This window comes from Rhinopithecus bieti, unplaced genomic scaffold, assembly GCF_001698545.2.
Source record: "Rhinopithecus bieti isolate Rb0 unplaced genomic scaffold, ASM169854v2 scaffold_110, whole genome shotgun sequence".
Classification (NCBI taxonomy): domain Eukaryota; kingdom Metazoa; phylum Chordata; class Mammalia; order Primates; family Cercopithecidae; genus Rhinopithecus; species Rhinopithecus bieti.
In genome coordinates, this window is record NW_016803311.1 from 626,292 (window position 1) to 645,709 (window position 19,418).

General features: G+C 42.2%; 1 protein-coding gene across 1 annotated transcript in view; it reads left to right on the top strand.

Moving 5' to 3' along the window:
- Positions 1 to 5,372: 5,372 nt before the first annotated feature.
- Positions 5,373 to 19,418, top strand: part of FAM234B (family with sequence similarity 234 member B) — a 37,353-nt gene continuing 23,307 nt past the window's right edge. Inside the window, exons 1-2 of the mRNA XM_017873268.1 lie at positions 5,373 to 5,641; positions 16,663 to 17,058. Of these exons, the coding sequence (XP_017728757.1) occupies positions 5,605 to 5,641; positions 16,663 to 17,058 (433 nt within the window). The 5' untranslated portion in view covers positions 5,373 to 5,604. The remainder of the gene's footprint in view (positions 5,642 to 16,662; positions 17,059 to 19,418) is intronic.

The window sequence follows — 19,418 nt, forward strand, 5'->3', positions numbered from 1 at the left end:
AAAAAAAAAAAAAAAAAAAAAAAAAAAAAAGACATATTGGAGCATACATGCCATCTATCTGACGTCACTGCTTGTGATTAAAAGACAGAAAAACCTGCATTCAAATCCTCGGGAATTGTGTAACTTTGGGCAAATGGCTTTGTGCATTTGAGTTTACCTTTTCTCACTGATAGATGACCTGTGTCCTAGGATTGCTGTCAGAATTCAACAAGATATTATTAGGGGGCAATATGGAGAACACTGTGTGAGAATTCCACTGTATGGAGTGACAACTTCCATGGAAATGTTCTGCCCATAGGATGGAGGTGAGACTCCAGCCTCATGTTGAAGCTAACGGCCGCAGAGGGCAGGAAATAAGGGAGGAGGAGGAAGCCTGAGAGTGGAACTGACCCAAGAGATCTTAGTGGTGGGGAAGATGAAGTGATGGGGCCAAGAGCAGAGACTGGGAGAAGAGATGCATCTAATAGATATTTTTTGGGGGGGCGGGGGTGGGGGGAATGCTATGTGCCTTGACCCATCTCCCTGGTCCCTTGAATCTTCAGGAAAATCCCTCAAGTCACAATATGCTTGGCCCATTGCATTTTTTTTTTTTTGGAAGTCAGTGAAGGGGCTGATTATGACTGGCAAGGGTCCAAAACACTGTCTTCTCTTACAGGTGACGAGTGCTCGGTGAATGGGGGCTGTTACCATCCACACTGCTACTACAGGTCCTTCAGTCAACATGAACACGCTAGAATGAGGGATGGGAGGACGAAGAGCTCATTTGGCCTGGGTGTGTCTGTCCTTAATTACACTGTTCTCAAACATGTGTTCCAGCGGGAGGCTTGTTAAGAAGAAGCCTTTGTTTAAATTTCAGGGCCCACAAAGCATTTTAGAGTCCAGACTCTAGAAAGTTTTATAGGCTGGAAGTCTGTGTGATCTGAGTGAGATGAGCCCTTGTGTTTTATCAAAGGACATTCTGGGAACATAAACCTGTTTGTCTTCATGACAAGCCATGTAACTCCTGGGCAGAGTTCAGTTCTCTGTGAAGAGAAGTGAATATGCCACTGGTACAGATGCTTTTCAAACTTCCTGATCCCCACGCAAGACTGATTTCACAGGCTTCTTGACATCTGCGTTTAACCCCCAAATGTCCTCAGCTGGGCACCTCTTTTGCTTTTCTCAATCTCACTGCCCTCATTGCTATTTGCTATGACATTTTCTTTTTGCTTTTTGGGTCTCATACTCATTACTGCTTCCTGACCCTTTTTGGCACCCGTGTAGCTGAGGGTACTACCCTCCGCTTCAGATAAGTCAGTGGAGTTCAGACTTGTCCATCCTCTGCTGAATGATGTAGGAATGGCTTCCAGAAATCTCTCTGCAGAGAGAGTGAGGAGCCTCCTGGGAGAGCTTCAGTTTAGACACATAAGTCGTGACGAGAAACTCAGCTCAGGAACAAAGCCTTAGTCCCTACAGCAGAAAGGCAATCCTAAGGAGAGCAGCGCCTGAACCCTTTCCTACCATCAAGAACTCAAGAAGTCAGGTCTGTCATTTACAAAGGCATGGGGTGACCAGTGTCACAGAGATTGGCTAGATGCTCCCCAAACTCGTCCCCTTTTCTTCCTGGGCTCATACCTTCCCAGCACACATATTCTGTGTCTGAGGTCTAGCCTAATAAATGTGGGCAGAAGTCACGTACACCACCTCCAGGCCTGGCCCACAAAACTTCCTGCATGATCTGGGATGCAAATGATCCAGTGGAGACCTCTGAGGCCCTAAGGATGAAGCAGCTGGAGACAGAAGGGTCTGGGTTCCTGAATGGCTGGGAGGAACAGAGCCCCAGCGCAATCTACTTGCACCCCCACCTTGACTGTGACATAGGCAGAAATAAACTTTTACACTCTAAAATCACTGAAATCTTGAGGTTGTTTGTTACAGCAATTATCTTGCTCTGGTTGACTCGCTAAGTAACCAGGGCTCTGTCTAATGAAAATACTGCATTCAACCTGAAGGAGTAGCAGCATAGAATTGGCAATTTCCTAATAAAGTGTAACATAAAAAGGAGAGAGAGGCAGTCTTCCCTAGTTAACTTTGCTCCTCACAGCTTTGACATTTTAGGAGCACTAAAATATGAGGTGGCATTCAGTGGGAGATACAAGAAGAGGCAGCAGTTTTTGAGAGGAGGCGGTTTTTGAGGGGCCTGGCAGCGCAGTGGAACCAAGGAGTAAGGGAGGCGGCTGCTGGTAGATACAGTGGCATTGGTTCCAAGAGGAGGTGGTGAAACCTAGTGGGGGTAGTCAGGACCAGCAGAAGTGGCCACACTGTCCAGGGAAAGGCAAGCATTAGATGGCCAGATTTGATCATAAACCCATGTAGGACACTTAGAGATTTTGAGCAGTACTTGGAGTATTATGAAGGTAATAACCAGCAATATGGGTTCCCTCTATGAGTTACGGGAACTTGAGTTTGGGGAAGAACACTCTCACTGTAGATCAATGTAGGAAAATAGAAGGTGATTTTCTGGCTTCAGTTGTGAGTTTTCAGAAAAATAATTTCTTCAAAGAGGCACAGCCGCCAGGCAGGTTAGGCTGTTCGTAGGCATCCCACCCCTGCCACTCTTGTACTTGTCAGGGAGGCAAGCCAAGTTCAGAAGGCAGAGAGGGCCCGGGTGTTTGCATTTTCCACAGTGACCTCAGTGGGTGTTTGGGCAGCAAAAGCATTCACATTCCACTCGGTAGCTGGAGAGGAACTCACAGGTATCCTCTATGTAAAAGGTAAGGATCCTGATTCATTTGGCAGCTGCTTTGAATTTTTTTCTTTAATTGAAAAAAAAAGTACATTAAATTTGGGAAATACCATTCTAAGCTGCAGTTCCTATGTTCAAATGGAAAAAAGTTGTGGAGGGATGAAAGAGATTTCCAGAGGGACAAGGAAGACAAAATGGGGGAAAGCTCAGGGAGCCAAGGAAGGAGGGATTCCTGGGCGTCGGCCTCCCCGCAAAAGTCATTTGGGCAAAGCTGGGGTGATTATGGAGCATGGAGATGCCTTAAAGGTCAAGCATTGAAATCTGACGAGCTGGAGATGCTGCATCTATTGCATGTGTGTACACTGACACATGTTTATATATACACATGTAAGTGTCTGCATGCACGTGAGCACTTTGGGTAACTACACAGTTTGAAGCAAAGTTTTTTTTTTTTTTCTTTTTTTTGAGACAGGGGTCTCATACTGTTGCCCAGGGTGGACTGCAGTGGTTCAGTCAGTCATGGTTCACTGCAGCTTCCAACTCCTCAACTCCAGTAATCCTCCCGCCTCAGCCTCTCAATGTTCTGGGATTGCAGGCACAAGTCACTGTGCCTGGTCCTGAGGCAAAGTTTTTAAATAAAACTTTACATTTTACATCTTTATTTTATTTATATCACAGAAGAAAGTACTCTCCTGGAATATACCTTTTTACTAAGAAAAGGAGGCGGATTTTTCTTCTTTCTTCCTATCCTGTGTGACCTGGCTATTCCTTTCCACCCAAACTTTCTCCTAGAAACTCAAGTTCTTGTTCTGCAACTAAAACGAACATTTTTTCTACATCCCTGTCACATTCACAGGTTACTTTTCTCAGTCTTCATATTTCAGGAATGTGTTCCATTTAGTTAAACTGATATCAGGCAAGCTACTACTGGCTCATTGTGACTTGCAGTGTTGCTCCTCTTAGATGACCTACATAGATGTAAAATATGTTTTTTAATCATGCCTTTAGAGATGTGGCAAGCCGTAGAAATTTTGGGTATTGTAGAATGCTGAAAGAATTAATAAATAAATACATTACTAAACCATTAAATTACTATGAAATGTATTATTTGTTATTAAGTTGCAAATTTTAAATTGTCAAAACATTAAGAAATTATTGATAAAAAGAGTGAACACTTAGAAAACACTAAGTACCAGGCACTGTTGTAAGTGCTTTCCACGTATACATTTAATTCTCAGGAGAACTCTATAAACTAGGAACTGTTTTGTCCCCATTTTGCAGATGAGAAAATTGAGGTGGGGAGAAAGTAAGCAACTAACCCTCTGCCTGGCATCTAGGAAATGATGGAGTTGGGATTTGATCTCCAGAGGCCTGGCTCCTGGCTCCAGAGCCTGTGCTCTATCAGAGACAATGACATTTTTTTTTTCCCCCGGGGGAAGAAAGGAGGTGAGACTGATTGCTGGAGACTCTCAGATTACTCCCACAAGATAGTCCTGTCTGCAGTTTCTCACGGGAATTAGGCAGCCTGCAAATGAGATTATCTTGGAGCTTTTGTTGTGACCCTCAGAAGTTACATTACCTTTCTCTTTCTCAGCTTTCTCTTAAATAAAACAAGGAGAGTGGGACTAGATAGCCTCTAGGATCTGTTCCAGTTCTAAGATAACATAGTATTAGCATCCCTGCACTAAAATGCTGATCTCTTGCTTGTGGGAAAGAAGCAAGTCAATTCTTCCTTCTACACCACAGTGCCTGGTCCTGAGGCAAGCCAAGTTCAGAAGGCAGAGAGGGCCCGGGTGTTTGCATTTTCCGCAGTGACCTCAGTGGGTGTTTGGGCAACAAAGATATTTACATTCCACTCGGTAGCTGGAGAGGAACTCACAGGTATTCTCTATGTAAAAGGCAAGGATCCTGATTCATTTGGCAGCTGCTTTGAATTTTTTTCTTTAATTGAAAAAAAAGTACATTAAATTTGAGAAATATCATTCTAAGCTGCAGTTCCTATGTTCAAATGGAAAAAAGTTGTGGAGGGATGACAGAGATTTCCAGAGGGACAAGGAAGACAAAGTGGGGGAAAGCTCAGGGAGCCAAGGAAGGAGGGATTCCTGGGCGTCGGCCTCCCCGCAAAAATCATTCGGGCAAAGCTGGGGTGATTATGGGTTGTGTGGAGATGCCTTAAACGTCAAGCATTGATATCTGAGGAGCTGGAGATGCTGCATCTATTGGATGTGTGTACACAGTCAGTTGCTCCTTCTACACCCTTCAACTAGAAGCTGCAGCGTAGGATGCTGAGTAGACACCTGTAAAGAACTGGGAGCAAGAAATGAGGGTTCGAGCTAACAGGAAACTTCAACCTCTACCTAAGAAGCATAATAGAAACACTCTTACTAGGTGCCTACTGTGTGCTGTGTGTTTTAAACAGGTCATATCATTTAATTCTCACTGCAAGCCTGTGAAGTATGTAGTATGTCTTTAAAAAAAGTAGCTGCAGCTCAGATGCCCCAAGGGACTTGCCCAAGATGGCCCAGCTAGTAAGTGATGCAAGCAGGATTCAAATCCAGTCTGCCTGATTTCAAAGCCCACGTACATTGCACAATCCACACCTCCTTAAATATCTCGTTCGAATCATTTTCACTGCAAGCTTACGGGGTATTTTCTCCCCATTTCACTGACGAGGCAAGTGAGACTCAGAATGGTGAGGTGACCTGCACAGGTAGGGTGGGAGAAAAGCCTGCGGAGCTTGTACTCGGGCTTGGCCTCCCTTGGCTCTGTCCCCAGCAAGAAGGTCTCACCTTTCCCGGTGCCAGCCCCGCGCACCGCCCGCCCGGAACTACGCTTCCCGGCAGAACCCGGGCGTGCGCACGCGCACCGGGGCCTCCGCCATGGCGACCGTGCTGTCCAGGGCACTCAAGCTCCCGGGTAAGGAGTCGCAGCCTTGCGACCACCCTGTCCCCGCCAGTGTTGGAATAAGGGGAGGCGAGGCTCTGGGGTGAGGCCGGTCGGGCCTTGGCCTCAACCCAGACACAGCTGCAGGCGCCCAGTGGCGAGGAGGGTGCAGTCCCTGGGGGCTGGGGTTCCTGTGCCACCAGGGGGCGAGAGGGGCGTCCAGCGGGGCAGGGGTCGCGGGCGCCCGGCGAACGCGGAGACGCGCGGGGAGAGGGCGCCGAGCAGGTGTTGTGGCGGGGAGTGTCAGAACGCCGGTCGTCGCTGTCCCGAGGGGAGGCTAGTGAGAGGAGCATCCTTCCCGAGCGCCGCGGACAGGCACCGCGGGGACTCCGGCGCCTTCTGTCTTGGCTGGACCTGGGCGGGGGCGGCGGGACGGCGAGTGGCCCTCTGTGAATCATCCCCTCTACCTAATGACAGCAACGAAGCATCCATGAGGCAGGTGGGACAGGTGTTTACGTCCCTTCCTAGTTTACAGAGGACAAAATGAGAGTTATTTGGCTAATTGAATTGTCCCAGGTCTCTCAAGTATTGGAAAAGCTCGGCCTTGAACGTCAGGAGTATTTTCTCTCTAAATCTTTAACTTTAGATTCCACTTGGTCAGTCTCCAGCTGCTGAGATTAAGCATGGGAAATGATTTGGCACCTATAAGTTGAAGATAATGTATGGAATCTTCTTTAAGGCAGCGTTAGGGGTGATGACAACTTCCAGAGCTGATTCAGTACTTTGGGCAGCAGCTCCAAGTATTTTTTTCCTTTTTTTTTTTTTTTCCTTCCTGAACCTCCAGAGTAGGATTGTACTGTTAGAAACTTGATATTTTAATAAAAATATATTTATTCCACCCAAGTAAATTTTAAACTTTAGGCTTTAGAAAACTGATGGTTCTATCTAGATGAGTTTTAAGCATTAAACTATAAACATTTGTTTGCTGATAATTTGTATTAGGGGGAAAAGCAGTTGCTTTCACTGTTATCTCTAGAGAGGGCTATTTGGGTGTTAGGTGGATAGCTAGCTTGAGGTTGCAGGGGGATTACAGGTTCCTTGTTCTCAAGGAGCTTCCAGTTTGCTACCCTGAAGTGAACCTTGCCATTTGGATGACGCTGGGTTGTATATTAATTTGCATTTCTGTCCCCAGACTTCATGACCTCAGACAGATTTTTTTTTCTTTTTTTTTTTTATGGGCTCATTGGAACATTGGAAGGAACACTGATAGTATCTGTCTTGGAATGTGTACGTAACACTGGAATTAAATGAGAGACGTGGCCCTTTACCTGCAGGATTAATTTTTTACTTTGAAGAGAGTAGTCTTATATATCCTTAGTGTAGAGTGATATTCTCCCAGAGGGGTAATAAGATGTCAGACACATTTAGCTTTATTTCTTTTTTTCTTTTAGAGTCCTTTTTTTTTTTTTTTTTTTTTTTTTTTTAATGCATGGCATTTTTTTTTTTTTAATGTTGCATAGTGGGGGGAAATTTTTTTTTTATCTTTTTTTTTTTTTTGGGTCTTTTTTTTTTTTTTTTTTTTTTTTTTTTTTTTTTTCAGTGTAGGTCATTGTTACTCTTTAAGAATGAGAATGCGGGGAAAATCTTGCTTTAGCAACTCTTGAACTCTTTTGTGTTCTTATGCCCCAAGGCTGTGGTGTTATTACTCCCTGGAGTATTAGTTGTAGGAACTGGTTGGGGTTCCCATAGCCCAGTCCGTGGGCCTGTTTGGCAGGCAGCTTGGCCCTGAACCCTGAGACATGCTTGATACTTTTTTAGGCCCAGATATAGTAGGCATGTGTTCTTTCATGTGATGTGGGTTTTAAGAAAATAAAACCACTTGCACTTTTCCTCGTCTCCTTGCCCTTTCTTCCCTCCACCCAAAATACTATTTTTAGTTTTTGCATTAGGTGCAAGTTGTTTTCATATAGCTCTTTTTGACTCCCCTGTAATTGGGGTTCTGAGACTGCTGTCCTGTTTGGGCTAATGTGTTATATTCCCGTAGTTAACATCCCCACTGTTTTCTTTTTTGTTTTTGTTTTTGAGATGGAGTTTCACTCTTCTTGCCTAGGCTGGAGTGCAATGGTGTGATCTCGGCTCACCGCAACCTCCGCCTCCTGGGTTCAAGCAATTCTCCTGCCTTAGCCTCCCGAGTAGCTGGGATTACAGGCATGCTCCACAACACCTGGCTAATTTTGTATTTTTAGTAGAGACGGGGTTTCTCCATGTCGATCAGGCTGGTCGCGAACTCCCGACCTCAGGTGATCGCCTGCCTTGGCCTCCCAAAGTGCTGGGATTATAGGCATGAGCCACTGTGCCTGGCCCCAACATCCCTACTGTTTTCATGTGTGAGGAAGTCAGGATGGAATGATGGCTGAGAGCCTGAAACAGGCTGGGATTCAAATCCAGTCTTTACTTAATTAGTTACTTAATCTCTTTAAGCTTTAGTTTCCTCATCTGTAACAATAACATTATTATGGAACATTCACTCTATGCCACACATTCTACTACATATTTATTTCCTAGGGTTATCTGAAATAGTAAAGAACATGGATGTACTTAGGAGATCTAGCAACCTCTGACGTACGTTAATTAGTCAGTAAGTGTTAGCTGTTGTCATCAGCACCATGCTCATTTATGAATGTGATACCTGAAGGAAGGCTTGATGTAATATAATAGTGAGCTCTTGACAGATCTCAGCAGCCTTGTTAGAAAAGAGCAGTTTCGCTAAGCTCAGGAAGGAAAGATGTTTGGCTCACATGCATAAAGTGAGGTTAATTAGTAGCAGAAGGCCAATCTGACATTCATAAAGCCAGTAGGACAGCTTGTCTCCTAAGTATATATGTATTTTTTCCCTTAGGCCATTTTATAGTTTGAAGGTCAAACACTGGAGGGAATATCAGAGCAAAATGATTTTTTATGATTTGTTTTATTTGTGTAACTTAGAGTCATTATATGCCCTTGGATAAACTAACCCATGATATGAATTATTTACCTTTAGTTGCAGTAGAGTGTATTGTATAGTATGTGTACAGTAGAGTGTATGCTATAGTATCATATATGTTATAGAATAGTATATGTTTTAGTATATTTCGTGAAAACATTTGGGTATGGTATAATTGCATCACTTTCCTATTTGTGTTTTCCTCTCTACCATTTTGGAAATCCTATTATATTTAAACAGCATCTTTAGTCTTCCTAAGAGGAAAAGCAATAGCTGTGGAAAGCTCATTTATAATGATTTGCTATGAAATCAGTGCCCTCTCCCTTATTCTTTGAAAACCTTTCATTCATTAAAAATTTGGGTGGTGGCTGAAAGTAGCAAGGAAGCGAGTGAGTGTTAAGTGCCCTGAACTTGGAAGCTGGATTTGATGCCTAGCTCCTCAGCTTGAGTAGGACTTAAGGCAAGTTGGTGGACTTCTTTTACTTCACTGTCTCTTATTGTCTTTCTGTAAATAGAAAAAAAATTATTTAAGACTTCTCTAATAAAACTTGCAGTCGGTAATCCTTAAGCCGAAGTTTGTTTTGCACTATCTGAAAAAAAATTAGTATAAAAGTATTTATTCCTCTCAAAAGGCTGGCCAAGAACTGGCCCCTAGTCTTCTGTGATGTAAAGAAAGCACAGGAGTATGATAACTCTGAGCACTTGTGTGCTTGTCTTTATATTTCGGCCATGTCCTGGTCAGAATGCTTGGACATCAAATTGCATGTTCTTTCTCTGAGGACTTTTAAGATATTGCTCCACTATCTTTTAATAATGTGTGTGACCTTGGAGAAATCTTTGCCTGATTTTTGTTCCCGTCAGTAGTGACTTGATTCTTTTTCCTTTGGCCTGGCTGCTCATAGGATTCCTTCTTTGTGCTTGAGTCCTGCGCCTTTACTAGGATGTGTTTCAGTATTGATTCTTCTGAATCAGTTTTTCTTGGGACTCTGTGTACTCATTATTCTGCAGTTTTCGGTCTTTATTGTAGGAACTTTTTTTTGCAACTCTTTAAAATACTGCTTTTGGTATTTTCTTTTCTGTTATCCTCTTCCGTCATGCATATATTGGCTCACCTTTGTTGTCAGTCTCTATCACATTGTTTCTAGTCTTTTTAAAAAGCCTTGATTTTTTTCCATGGGATCATATGTAGCTGGTACAGACTTTGAGGCCAGACTGGTTTTGAATTGTTACCTATCACTTGCTGTTTAACTATGGGCCAGTGTGTTAGTCTGTTTTTGCACTGCTAATAAAGACATACTTGAGATGAGGCAATTTACAGAAGAAAGAGATTTAATGGACTTATAGTTGCATGTGCCTAGGGAGGCCTCACAATCATGGTGGAAGGTAAAAGGCACATCTTACATGGTGGTGGCAAGAGAGAGAATGAGAACCAAGTGAAACAGGGTTCCCCTTATAAAACCATCAGATCTCGTGAGACTTATTCACTACCATGAGAACAGTATGGGGGAAACTGCCCCCATGATTCAATTATCTCCCACTGGGTCCCTCCCACAACACATGGGAATTATGGGAGTACAATTCAAGTTGAGATTTGGGTGGGGACACAGAGCCAAACCATTTGGCTTAACTTAAACTTCAAAGCCTCAGCTTCCTCGTCTTGAAAGTGAAGACAGTAATGTGTCTACCTCACATAGTTGTTATGAAGATTTGCTAAGAATTTTTTTTTTGAGACAAAGTCTTGCTCTGTCACTCAGGCTGGAGTACAGTGGCACGGTCTCAACTCACTCTAACCTCCACCTCCCCAGGTTCAAACAATTTTAATGTCTCAGCCTCCTGAGTAGCTGGGGTTACAGGCGCCTGCCACCACACGTGGCTAATTTTTGTATTTTCAGTAGAGACAGGGTCTTGCCATGTTGGCCAGGCTGGTCTTGAAGTCCTGGCCTGGAATGATCCCTTGCCTTGGCCTCCCAAAGTGCTGGGATTACAGGCGTGAGCCAGCACCCCTGGCCTAAGATAAGACATTAAAAGGGCTTGGAAGAGTGTAGGATAAGTGTTCAGAACTGCCAGCTGTAGTTATTTTCATTTCATTTTGCTTGATTTTCACTAGTCTGTTCTTTATGTCTCTGACTCTGTTTTCAGCAATATCTGTTCCTTTAGCTGATTCCAATAAGGATTTCTTTTCTAAAATTGGTTTGTTATTTTTTTCCAGTGTTTTCCTGAGTGCTTATTTCAGAGAAGACGATTTTCCTAAATTTCCCAGACTCTGTGGGGAAGTATATGTTCATTATTTCTTCCATCTTGTGATGTGATTTGTCCAGCATTTGTTCTTCAGCTAATTGTTTGCTATGTTTCATTGTTACTTCTTTCTTGAATATTCATAGAGCTTTATGGTATCTTGTGGAATGAGTACTAAACATGGCTCCTTTCTGATTATTACTCATATTTAAATGGGGCAGTTGTTTGACAGCCTGGCTATTGCCAGAGGGGTGATGTAGGGCAGTTGGAAGCAAGAATGTAATCCAGGCCTGTTAAGTCAGCTGGCTCCCCACCAGCACGTTTCCTGTGTGGATGTCTCTATTCTGGCTAGGAGGAGGCTTTTCACAGGACTGTAGGGTGCTGGTTTGGCGTTTCCTTCACTGACTTTGTTGTGCCAGTTATCAATTTATTGCCTGTGAACTCCAAATTCACCTTTGTTGACTGATCTGTGAAAGTGGGTCTGAGCCCTTTTAAATATCGTTTGTCCTGCCTTGGATATTGTCTCTCAGTCCTAGGGGACCTTATAGAGTTCTCTTCCCATCTTTATGTTTATTCTCCTGTCTTTGCTTAGTAATTTTTTATGTTAAACTTGTCCTCTTTGAACTACTGTTTGGCTTCTGTCTCCTGACTGGGCGCAGTCAGAGTGATTATGTCCGGTGACTTTTCTAACCTGCCATCCTGACAGTGTGCTTTTTGTGAAGATGTCAGCTTGTGCTTTTCCTCCTTCGGTCCTACTTCCCTTTGACTCTGTGGTGTCGAATGGGGCTCATTGGTGCTTCTGTGGCCCCAGACTTTGTCTTTCCAAGCAAGCAATTACTGGTTTGGCTATATTTGTGGAACAAGGGAGGTACTATAACTTGTTGGTTAGAACAACAAGTGGACTCTGCAATCAGATGTCTGGGTTTGAATCCTGGCTTTTCTTTTGGCTAGTTCTGTGATCTTAGCCATCTTACCTCTCTATATTTTATTTTTCTTGTTGATAAAATGGGGGATAATAATAATAATATCTACCATATGAGGTTGATGTGAGGATTAAATGAATTAACACATGCAAAATGCTTGGATCAGTGCCTGGGACAGTAGGCACTCAGTACACTTCCAGTTGTCATCATCATCATCATCATCATCTTACTGTTGTCATGATTATTAATTCTGTGAACTCAGCTCATTGCTGAAGATCTGCAATATATGTGCAATATATATCTGCAAGATGTATTTGCCTGCTCTTACTGAGCTTTCTCAATTGAGTACAAGTTTCAGTGCATTTGGTTCATAACTTGTGGTTTGGGAATGTGACTGTTTCCTATTTTGTGTTCTATTTTTATTTTTCTTTATTTGTCTTCCTGGTTTTAGGAAGAGAGTGTGATAGAAATGCCCACTTTTGCCATCATTAACTAGAAGCTTGTAATCTTGCTAAACAGACCAATTTGACAGCAGCTTTTTTCTCAAAGAATGCTTGCAAATTGTTTTATAAATTTCTTACAGATTTTATAAGTTCCTGGAGCATATGCTTCTCTTCCTTCCTGCCTGTGATAGTACATAGCATGATAAAAATGAATTTCCTTTAAACTGTTTTGCTGGGCAGCATTTTATTAATGATTTCACTTTGACAAAGGTGCTGTTTTAGCCCAATATGTTTCTTGCAGGGTCGAGACTGACTAGCAAGACTGAATTTGATGTCAATGCTAAATTTTTCACTTGGTGCTAAAAATTCAATTGTACAATTATAGGGTGGCTTAAGCATGTGTTCAAAATGCTTGGGAGTTTTAATTGAATCAGTATGTGATGTGAATGCCAAGAAAGCTATCAAGATCTTACGTTATAGAAATTGAACTGTTGTTTGCTATCTAGAGTAGATAGGAAATAGCTTTGCCTTCCCTTTCTCTGGTCAGACTGTACCTAGGATTGTATCCAGTTCCAGGAACCATACTTTAAAAAGCACAGACATATCACATTGTGTCCAGAGGAGAATGACCAGGATGTTGAGGACACCTGAAACAATGCTTCTTCAAGTCATGGGTTGAAAGAGGTGGAGGTGTTTAACTTGGAGATGAGAAGAGTGGGGGAGGGCACTGGGAGATACAATGCCAGCACCAGTGATGGTAATGATAATAATAGAAGCTAAAATTTGTTGTGTGACTATAAGCCAGGCACTGAGAACCACACATATATTATCTTATTTGGTTCTCATCACAATCGTATGAGCTAAAAAGAATCATTATTCCATTTCATAAATAAGGAAATTGATGCTCAATAAAGTTAAGAAATTTGAGACCACATAGTTCATAAGAGATATAGCCAGGATTTGGCTTGATGTTTGATTGTGAAGAATTGAGCTCTTAAATACCATATCATATGTCTCTTGTGACTGATACCTTTGAGTGTTTGAAGGACTTGCATGTGAAAGAGAGATCCCAGAAATTAAAACTGGGATAGATAATTGGCAACTTCCCAGAAAAAAATTCTTGAATCAGTGTAAAGAATTTTTTTCTAAATTGGAGGCCAGTGTAATCCTAATACAGGTTACATTCAGGTGTTTGCTAAGTGACTGGTTGGTAGGTCTTTGTAAGTAGCTAGTTGTAAGTTTGGGATGGGGTGGGGATGGATTATGTGATCTTTAAGGTCTCTTGCTGTGCTTTTTCAAGTAACTCTAGAGTTGAGAACTCTGTGTGTGCTTTCCTGTTTTCAGATATATATATATATTTTAAACATTTTAAATTGTCAAAAAATACATACACCATAAAATTTACTATCTTAACCATTTTAAGTATACAGTTCAGAATTAACTGTATATGCACGTCATCTCTAGTACCTTTTCATCTTGTAAAACTGAAACTCCATACTTATTCAGTAACAACTTTTCCTTCTACCTCCAGACCTAGGCAACAACCATTCTACTTTCTGTTTCTGTGAATGTGACTACTCTAGATAACTCATATAAGTGGAATCACACAGTATTGTCTTTTTGTGCATGGCTCATTTCACTTAGCATAATGTCCTCAAGGTTCATCCATTTTGTAGCAAGTGTCAGAAGTTCCTTCCTTTTTAGAGCTGAATAATATTCCGTGGTATGTACATATCACATTTTGTTTATCATGTCAGTGTATTTTAGCTAAAAAACAAAACAAAAACAAACAATCACTTTAAAAAGCATTAGAGTTAATATTATTCTAACAACCCATGGCTTTGTGTGCAAATTATTATGTATAGAGTTATCTGGGATGGTTAGGGAATGGTGTGCCCTAATTTACCAAATAATTTGGTTCATGGAGTAGAAATACAAATTGAAGGAGATTATCTGGAACCTGTACTGACCCCATGGCATATTCTGAAAGTACTATTTTGAATTAAGTTTCTAATAACTGATTTATTTTCTTGTAATTTGTACCTTTTAAAATCAAATATAATATTTATTGGGCAAAGTGTACAGCTTTGAAAATAAAATAAATGGAAATAATTTCTAGTTATTAGGATGACAGATTATTCAGTATTTTCTTTGGATTTTTTTTGAAAGTACTTAATGTTATAATTCTGTGGAATGTTCATTTTAAAAAAATCTAAAATTTATTGTTTTTTAAATGTACCAAATACTAAACTTTAACACCACAAGTTATACTTCCAACATGTGGTATTGGAGGAACCAGCCGCCAGTATTTCAACATAGGTTCTTTCCATTTTCCCTAAGTGTAGCCGGTCTGAGAAATAAAGAGAAAGAGTACAAAGAGAGGAATTTTATAGCTGGGCTTCTGGAGGTAACATCACATATCAGTAGGTCCGTGATGTCCCCTGAGGCGCAAAACCAGCAAATTTTTATTAGGGATTTTAAAAGGGAAAGGGCTGTACGAACAGGGAGTAGGTCACAAAGATCATGTGCTTCAAAGGGCAATAAAGATCACAAGGCAAAGGCAAAATTAGAATTACTCATGAGGGTGTATGTCCCGCTGTGCATGTATTGTCTTGATAAACATCTTAACAGAAAACAGGGTTGGAGAGCAGAGAACCAGTCTGACCAAAAATTACCAGGCTGGAATTTCCCGATCCTAGTAAGCCTGAGGGTACTGCAGGAGACCAGGGCGTATTTCAGTCCTTATCTTAACCACATAAGACAGACACTCCCAGAGCGGCCATTTATAGCCCTCCCCCAAGGAATGCATTCCTTCCCCAGGGTATTCCTTGCTGGGAAAATAGTTCAGCGATATCTTCCCTACTTGCACGTCCATTTTTTAGGCTCTCTGCAAGAAGAAAAATATGACTCTGTTCTGCCCAACCCCGTAGGCAGCTGGTTATCTTCCCTTGTTCCCTGAGAATTGCTGTTATTCTGTTCTTTTTCAAGGTGCACTGATTTCATATTGTTCACACACACGTTTTATAATCAATTTGTACAGTAGTGGTCCTGAGGTGATGTACATTCTCAGTTTATGAAGATAATGGGATTAAGAGATTAAAGTAAAGACAGACATAAGAAATTATAAGAGTATTATTAGGGAAGGGATAAATGTCCATGAAATCTTCACAATTTATGGTCAGAGATTGCAGTAAAGACAGGCATAAGAAATTTTAAAAGTATTAATTTTGGGAATGGATAAATGTCCATGAAATCTTCACAATTTATGTTCTCCTGCCACTGTTCCAGCAGGTCTCTCCATTTGGGGTCCCTGACTTCCTGCAACAATCTGGTCTCCATATAGTGTTTTATTCTTTCATTTTATTAATTGAACAAACTGAGATATAATGTATGAAATGACATCACCAAGGCCAAGGTGACCCAGAGGTAGACACTAGCATTAGTAATTATTCTTTTCCTCTTTTTAATTAAGTGGGTTATGTGTTTTTTTTTTTTTTTTTTTTAATATTTCCTCTGAACAAAAGATTTAATGATAGAGTTTACATTAGTGATAGATTACCAGATAAAGTCTCCCCAAAAGAAACATTTTCTTGGTTGTTACTTGGTGGTAACATGAAGTAAAGACGTAAAATCATTCAGTCATTGGCAGTGAGGCCAAGGGGTGGGTGGCTTGGGAGAAGGTGTGCCTAGGCTCTTCTGTAATTTCTGTCTCAGCTATCCCAAATCAACACTGCAGGCTAAGTAAAAACAAAGTGCTTGCCATGCAAAGCAACTTCAAGACAAGTCCCCTACCTCTGTATTCCAGCTAGATCACCACCCCTCCCAGAATGCTTGCTCAGAAGAGCAGTTTTTGGGATAAACACTGTTTACTAAAAGATATACTGAAAGGGCATTCAAATCACAGGATGGTTCTTAGAAGTGAGATTTCAATACATCTTCAGATGAACATTCAGTGTTCAACTTTCTAAGTTGTTTCCATAGAAACAGTTGGGAAGCCACAGATATTGGGCTGTGAGAAGCAGCGTATGGAGAATAATTGTTCTAAAAGTTTACCGGGAAAGATTAGGACGTCACAGATCTAAGAAAATCTGAGGCAATGTGCACATTAGGCACATGGAGAGTTGACACGGAGCCATGGTCTTTTTCTTGAGTGAGATTCAAACACATTAAGAGAGCTTTCTTTTTAAACTAAAGACATTTTAAATTTGCTAACTTCTGCCTCCTTTTCCATTGTCTTCAACTCATGCAGGCAGTGATCCTGGAGCACTGTGCTTTTGTTTTTCCTTCCATTCCTAACCCCTGCTTCGCTGGCTTGTTTTACAGTTAGCCACCAAGGTTCAAATTTGATGTAAACCTGGATTTTTTTGTTTTAGTTTTCTGTGTTCTTCTGGGTATTTACAGATGCCATATATTTGGTGAGGGTGTCTCCTCCCCAGTTCTCCTTGACTCTCTGTTTTTCTGTCTTTTCAGGGAAGAAGAGTCCAGACCTAGGGGAGTATGATCCCCTCACCCAGGCTGACAGTGACGAGAGCGAAGACGATCTGGTGCTTAACTTGCAGAAGAATGGAGGGGTCAAAAATGGGAAGAGTCCTTTGGGAGAAGCGCCAGAACCCGACTCAGATGCTGAGGTTGCAGAGGCTGCAAAGCCACATCTTTCGGAAGTCACCACGGAGGGCTACCCCTCGGAACCCCTTGGGGGCCTGGAACAGAAGGCAGCCTCCTCCCTGGTGTCATATGTGCGCACATCTGTCTTCCTGCTGACTTTGGGGATCTCGATGATCCTGGTGCTCCTGTGTGCTTTCCTGATCCCCTGTCCTCCCAGAGATCTGCACAGCACCTGGAGCCGCCACTTGGGCTCCCAGGGAGGTGAGCTGCAGAATCTTCAGCCCTAATCCTGTGAAACTTCATGCTCTCATTACATTTAAATTTTCCTCCAAATCTTAAAACTTAATATGTGTCATGTGGCATTCCCCACCCTGCCCTCCCCACTGTGTGGAGGTGGCAAGGAGATTAAGATTTGAAAGAAAACAACACCTCCAAAAACCTGGGAATCACTGCTCTGTTGTGTCTGTTGGCATTGGTCTTTATTCGACCCAGAGAGGACAGGCCTGGTTTGCTGGGTTCCTGCTGTGGAGCCAGCACTGTATCGGGAATGCAAAGCTGTAGGAAGGGCTATTTACAGAGAAAAGCAAGGTTCAAGGCCTGGCTGCACCAGGTATAGGGCTCTTGTAGAACCCTTCGACATTCGTTGATTATAGAGGCCTGATCTAATTTAAATTATAAAATAATTTCATTTCCTGTAAAAGATAGTTGCTATCTTTTCTTTCTTGCTCCTCATGGTTAGGGTGGTGCTGTCTGAGTAATTCCAGCTATTCTGTCTCCTTTCGGAGCAGGCTTCTTTAAAACCTCTTACTCTAGAATGGGACTTATGTCTCACCTGTGTTGAGTAGTCCTGTCTCTTGTGAACTGATTAGGTTCTCCTCGGACCCTGGCATCCTCTTGATCTAGAAATGTTTATCTCTGCCACTTCTCAGAACCCAGTTGAATTAGCTTCTGACAAGTTCTGGGTTCTCATCTTTAGTTTCTCTGAAGGCAAGTTTAATTTACATATATTTATATACAGTTTAAAGGTGACAGATTGTTGGTGTGTCTACCACCCAGCTTTAGAAATAGAACATCATTGAGACCTTCATAATCTCTTGTGTGTCCCTCCTGACCACATCCTCCTCTGCCCACCAGAGGCCTCTGCTATCCTGAATTTTTTGTTGATTATTCCTTTTTCTATAAAGTTTTACCATGTCAGTATGCCGGGTTTTAAATTTTACATGAATTTAATCGTGCAGTCTTCTGTGAACTGCTTTTTTTTTTTTTTTTTTTGTGACAGAGTCTTGCTCTGTCACCCAGGCTGGAGTGCAGTGGCACAATCTCAGCTCACTGCTGAGACTTCGCCTCCTGTGTTCAAGTGATTTTCATGCCTTAGCCTCCCATGTAGCTGGGATTACAGGAGCTCGCCACCACGCCCGGCTAATTTTTGTATTTTCAGTAGAGACGGGGTTTTGCCATTTTGGCCAAGCTGATCTTAAACTCCTGACCTCAGATGATCCGCCTGCCTCGGCCTCCCAAAGTGCTGGATTTATAGGTGTGAGCCACTGCGCCCAGCCCGTGACCTGCTTTTTTGTGCCACTTAATTTTCTGAAAACAAGTTATTGAGATTCGTCTATATTGACGCATTATACCTGGAGTTTATTCATTTTCACTACTGTCTAATTTTCCATGGTATGAATATCCCATGATTTATCCATTTTACTGTTGGTAAACCTTTAGGTAATGCTTCCAGTCTTTTTTTTTTTTTTTTTTTTTTTTATAAATAAGTGATGCTGCTAAGAACATTTTTATATGTGTTTCCTATTGCAGTGTATAAGAATTTCTCTAAGGCATAAACCTGGGAGTAAAATTGCTGGATCATACCATAGGGTGTATGCATGTTCATTATTAGTAGTTTATGTTAAATTATTTTCCAACGTGGTTGTACCAATTTACACTTCCCCTAGCAGTGTGTGAGTTCTCTCCAAATTGTATGGGCATCCTCTGAGTCCATACTGTTGGGTGGTGGGGGGATGGAAGTCCAGACTCCACACTAGGCCTCTGCTGACACCACCCCTGTGGAGAGGAGGGAGAGGGCTGCCTTGTTGATGCTAGTTGGGGTGGAACTCCTTTGGTCCTGCTGGGTGAGGATGACAGTCCTGGCCCCCACCTGGCTTTCTCTGACATGACCCTGATGGTGGTGGTGGTGGGGTGCCTTGTTACATCCAGGAGAGGGTGGGAGCCAGGCTCCACATTCAGCCTTTGCTATATAGGTGGGTGGAGCTGGGCCCATAATTTTATCTGGGGTGTTTGGTTGGAGTAGGACAGTTATTATCTGAAACTTTCCTGTCTTGCTGGACTGCACCTTTCCTGGGCTTTTGGCTAGGGAAGCCAGCCTTTTCTGGGGCTTTTTTTGTCTGTACCTGTGGTGTTTTTGGGTTGCTGGCTTTTCCAGCATCCTATCTGGGTATTACGAGGCCAAAAGAAAACCCAGGGGACTCATCACCTTGTCATTCCTTGGGTCTTGCAGTCCCTAGCTGGTCTACTTCCTTTTCTCCACCTTTTAGAGTTGTCTTATGTTTGTTGTATATACAGTGTGCAGGACTTTTCGATGCACTTAGCCGGGGTGGCGGGGGGGGGGG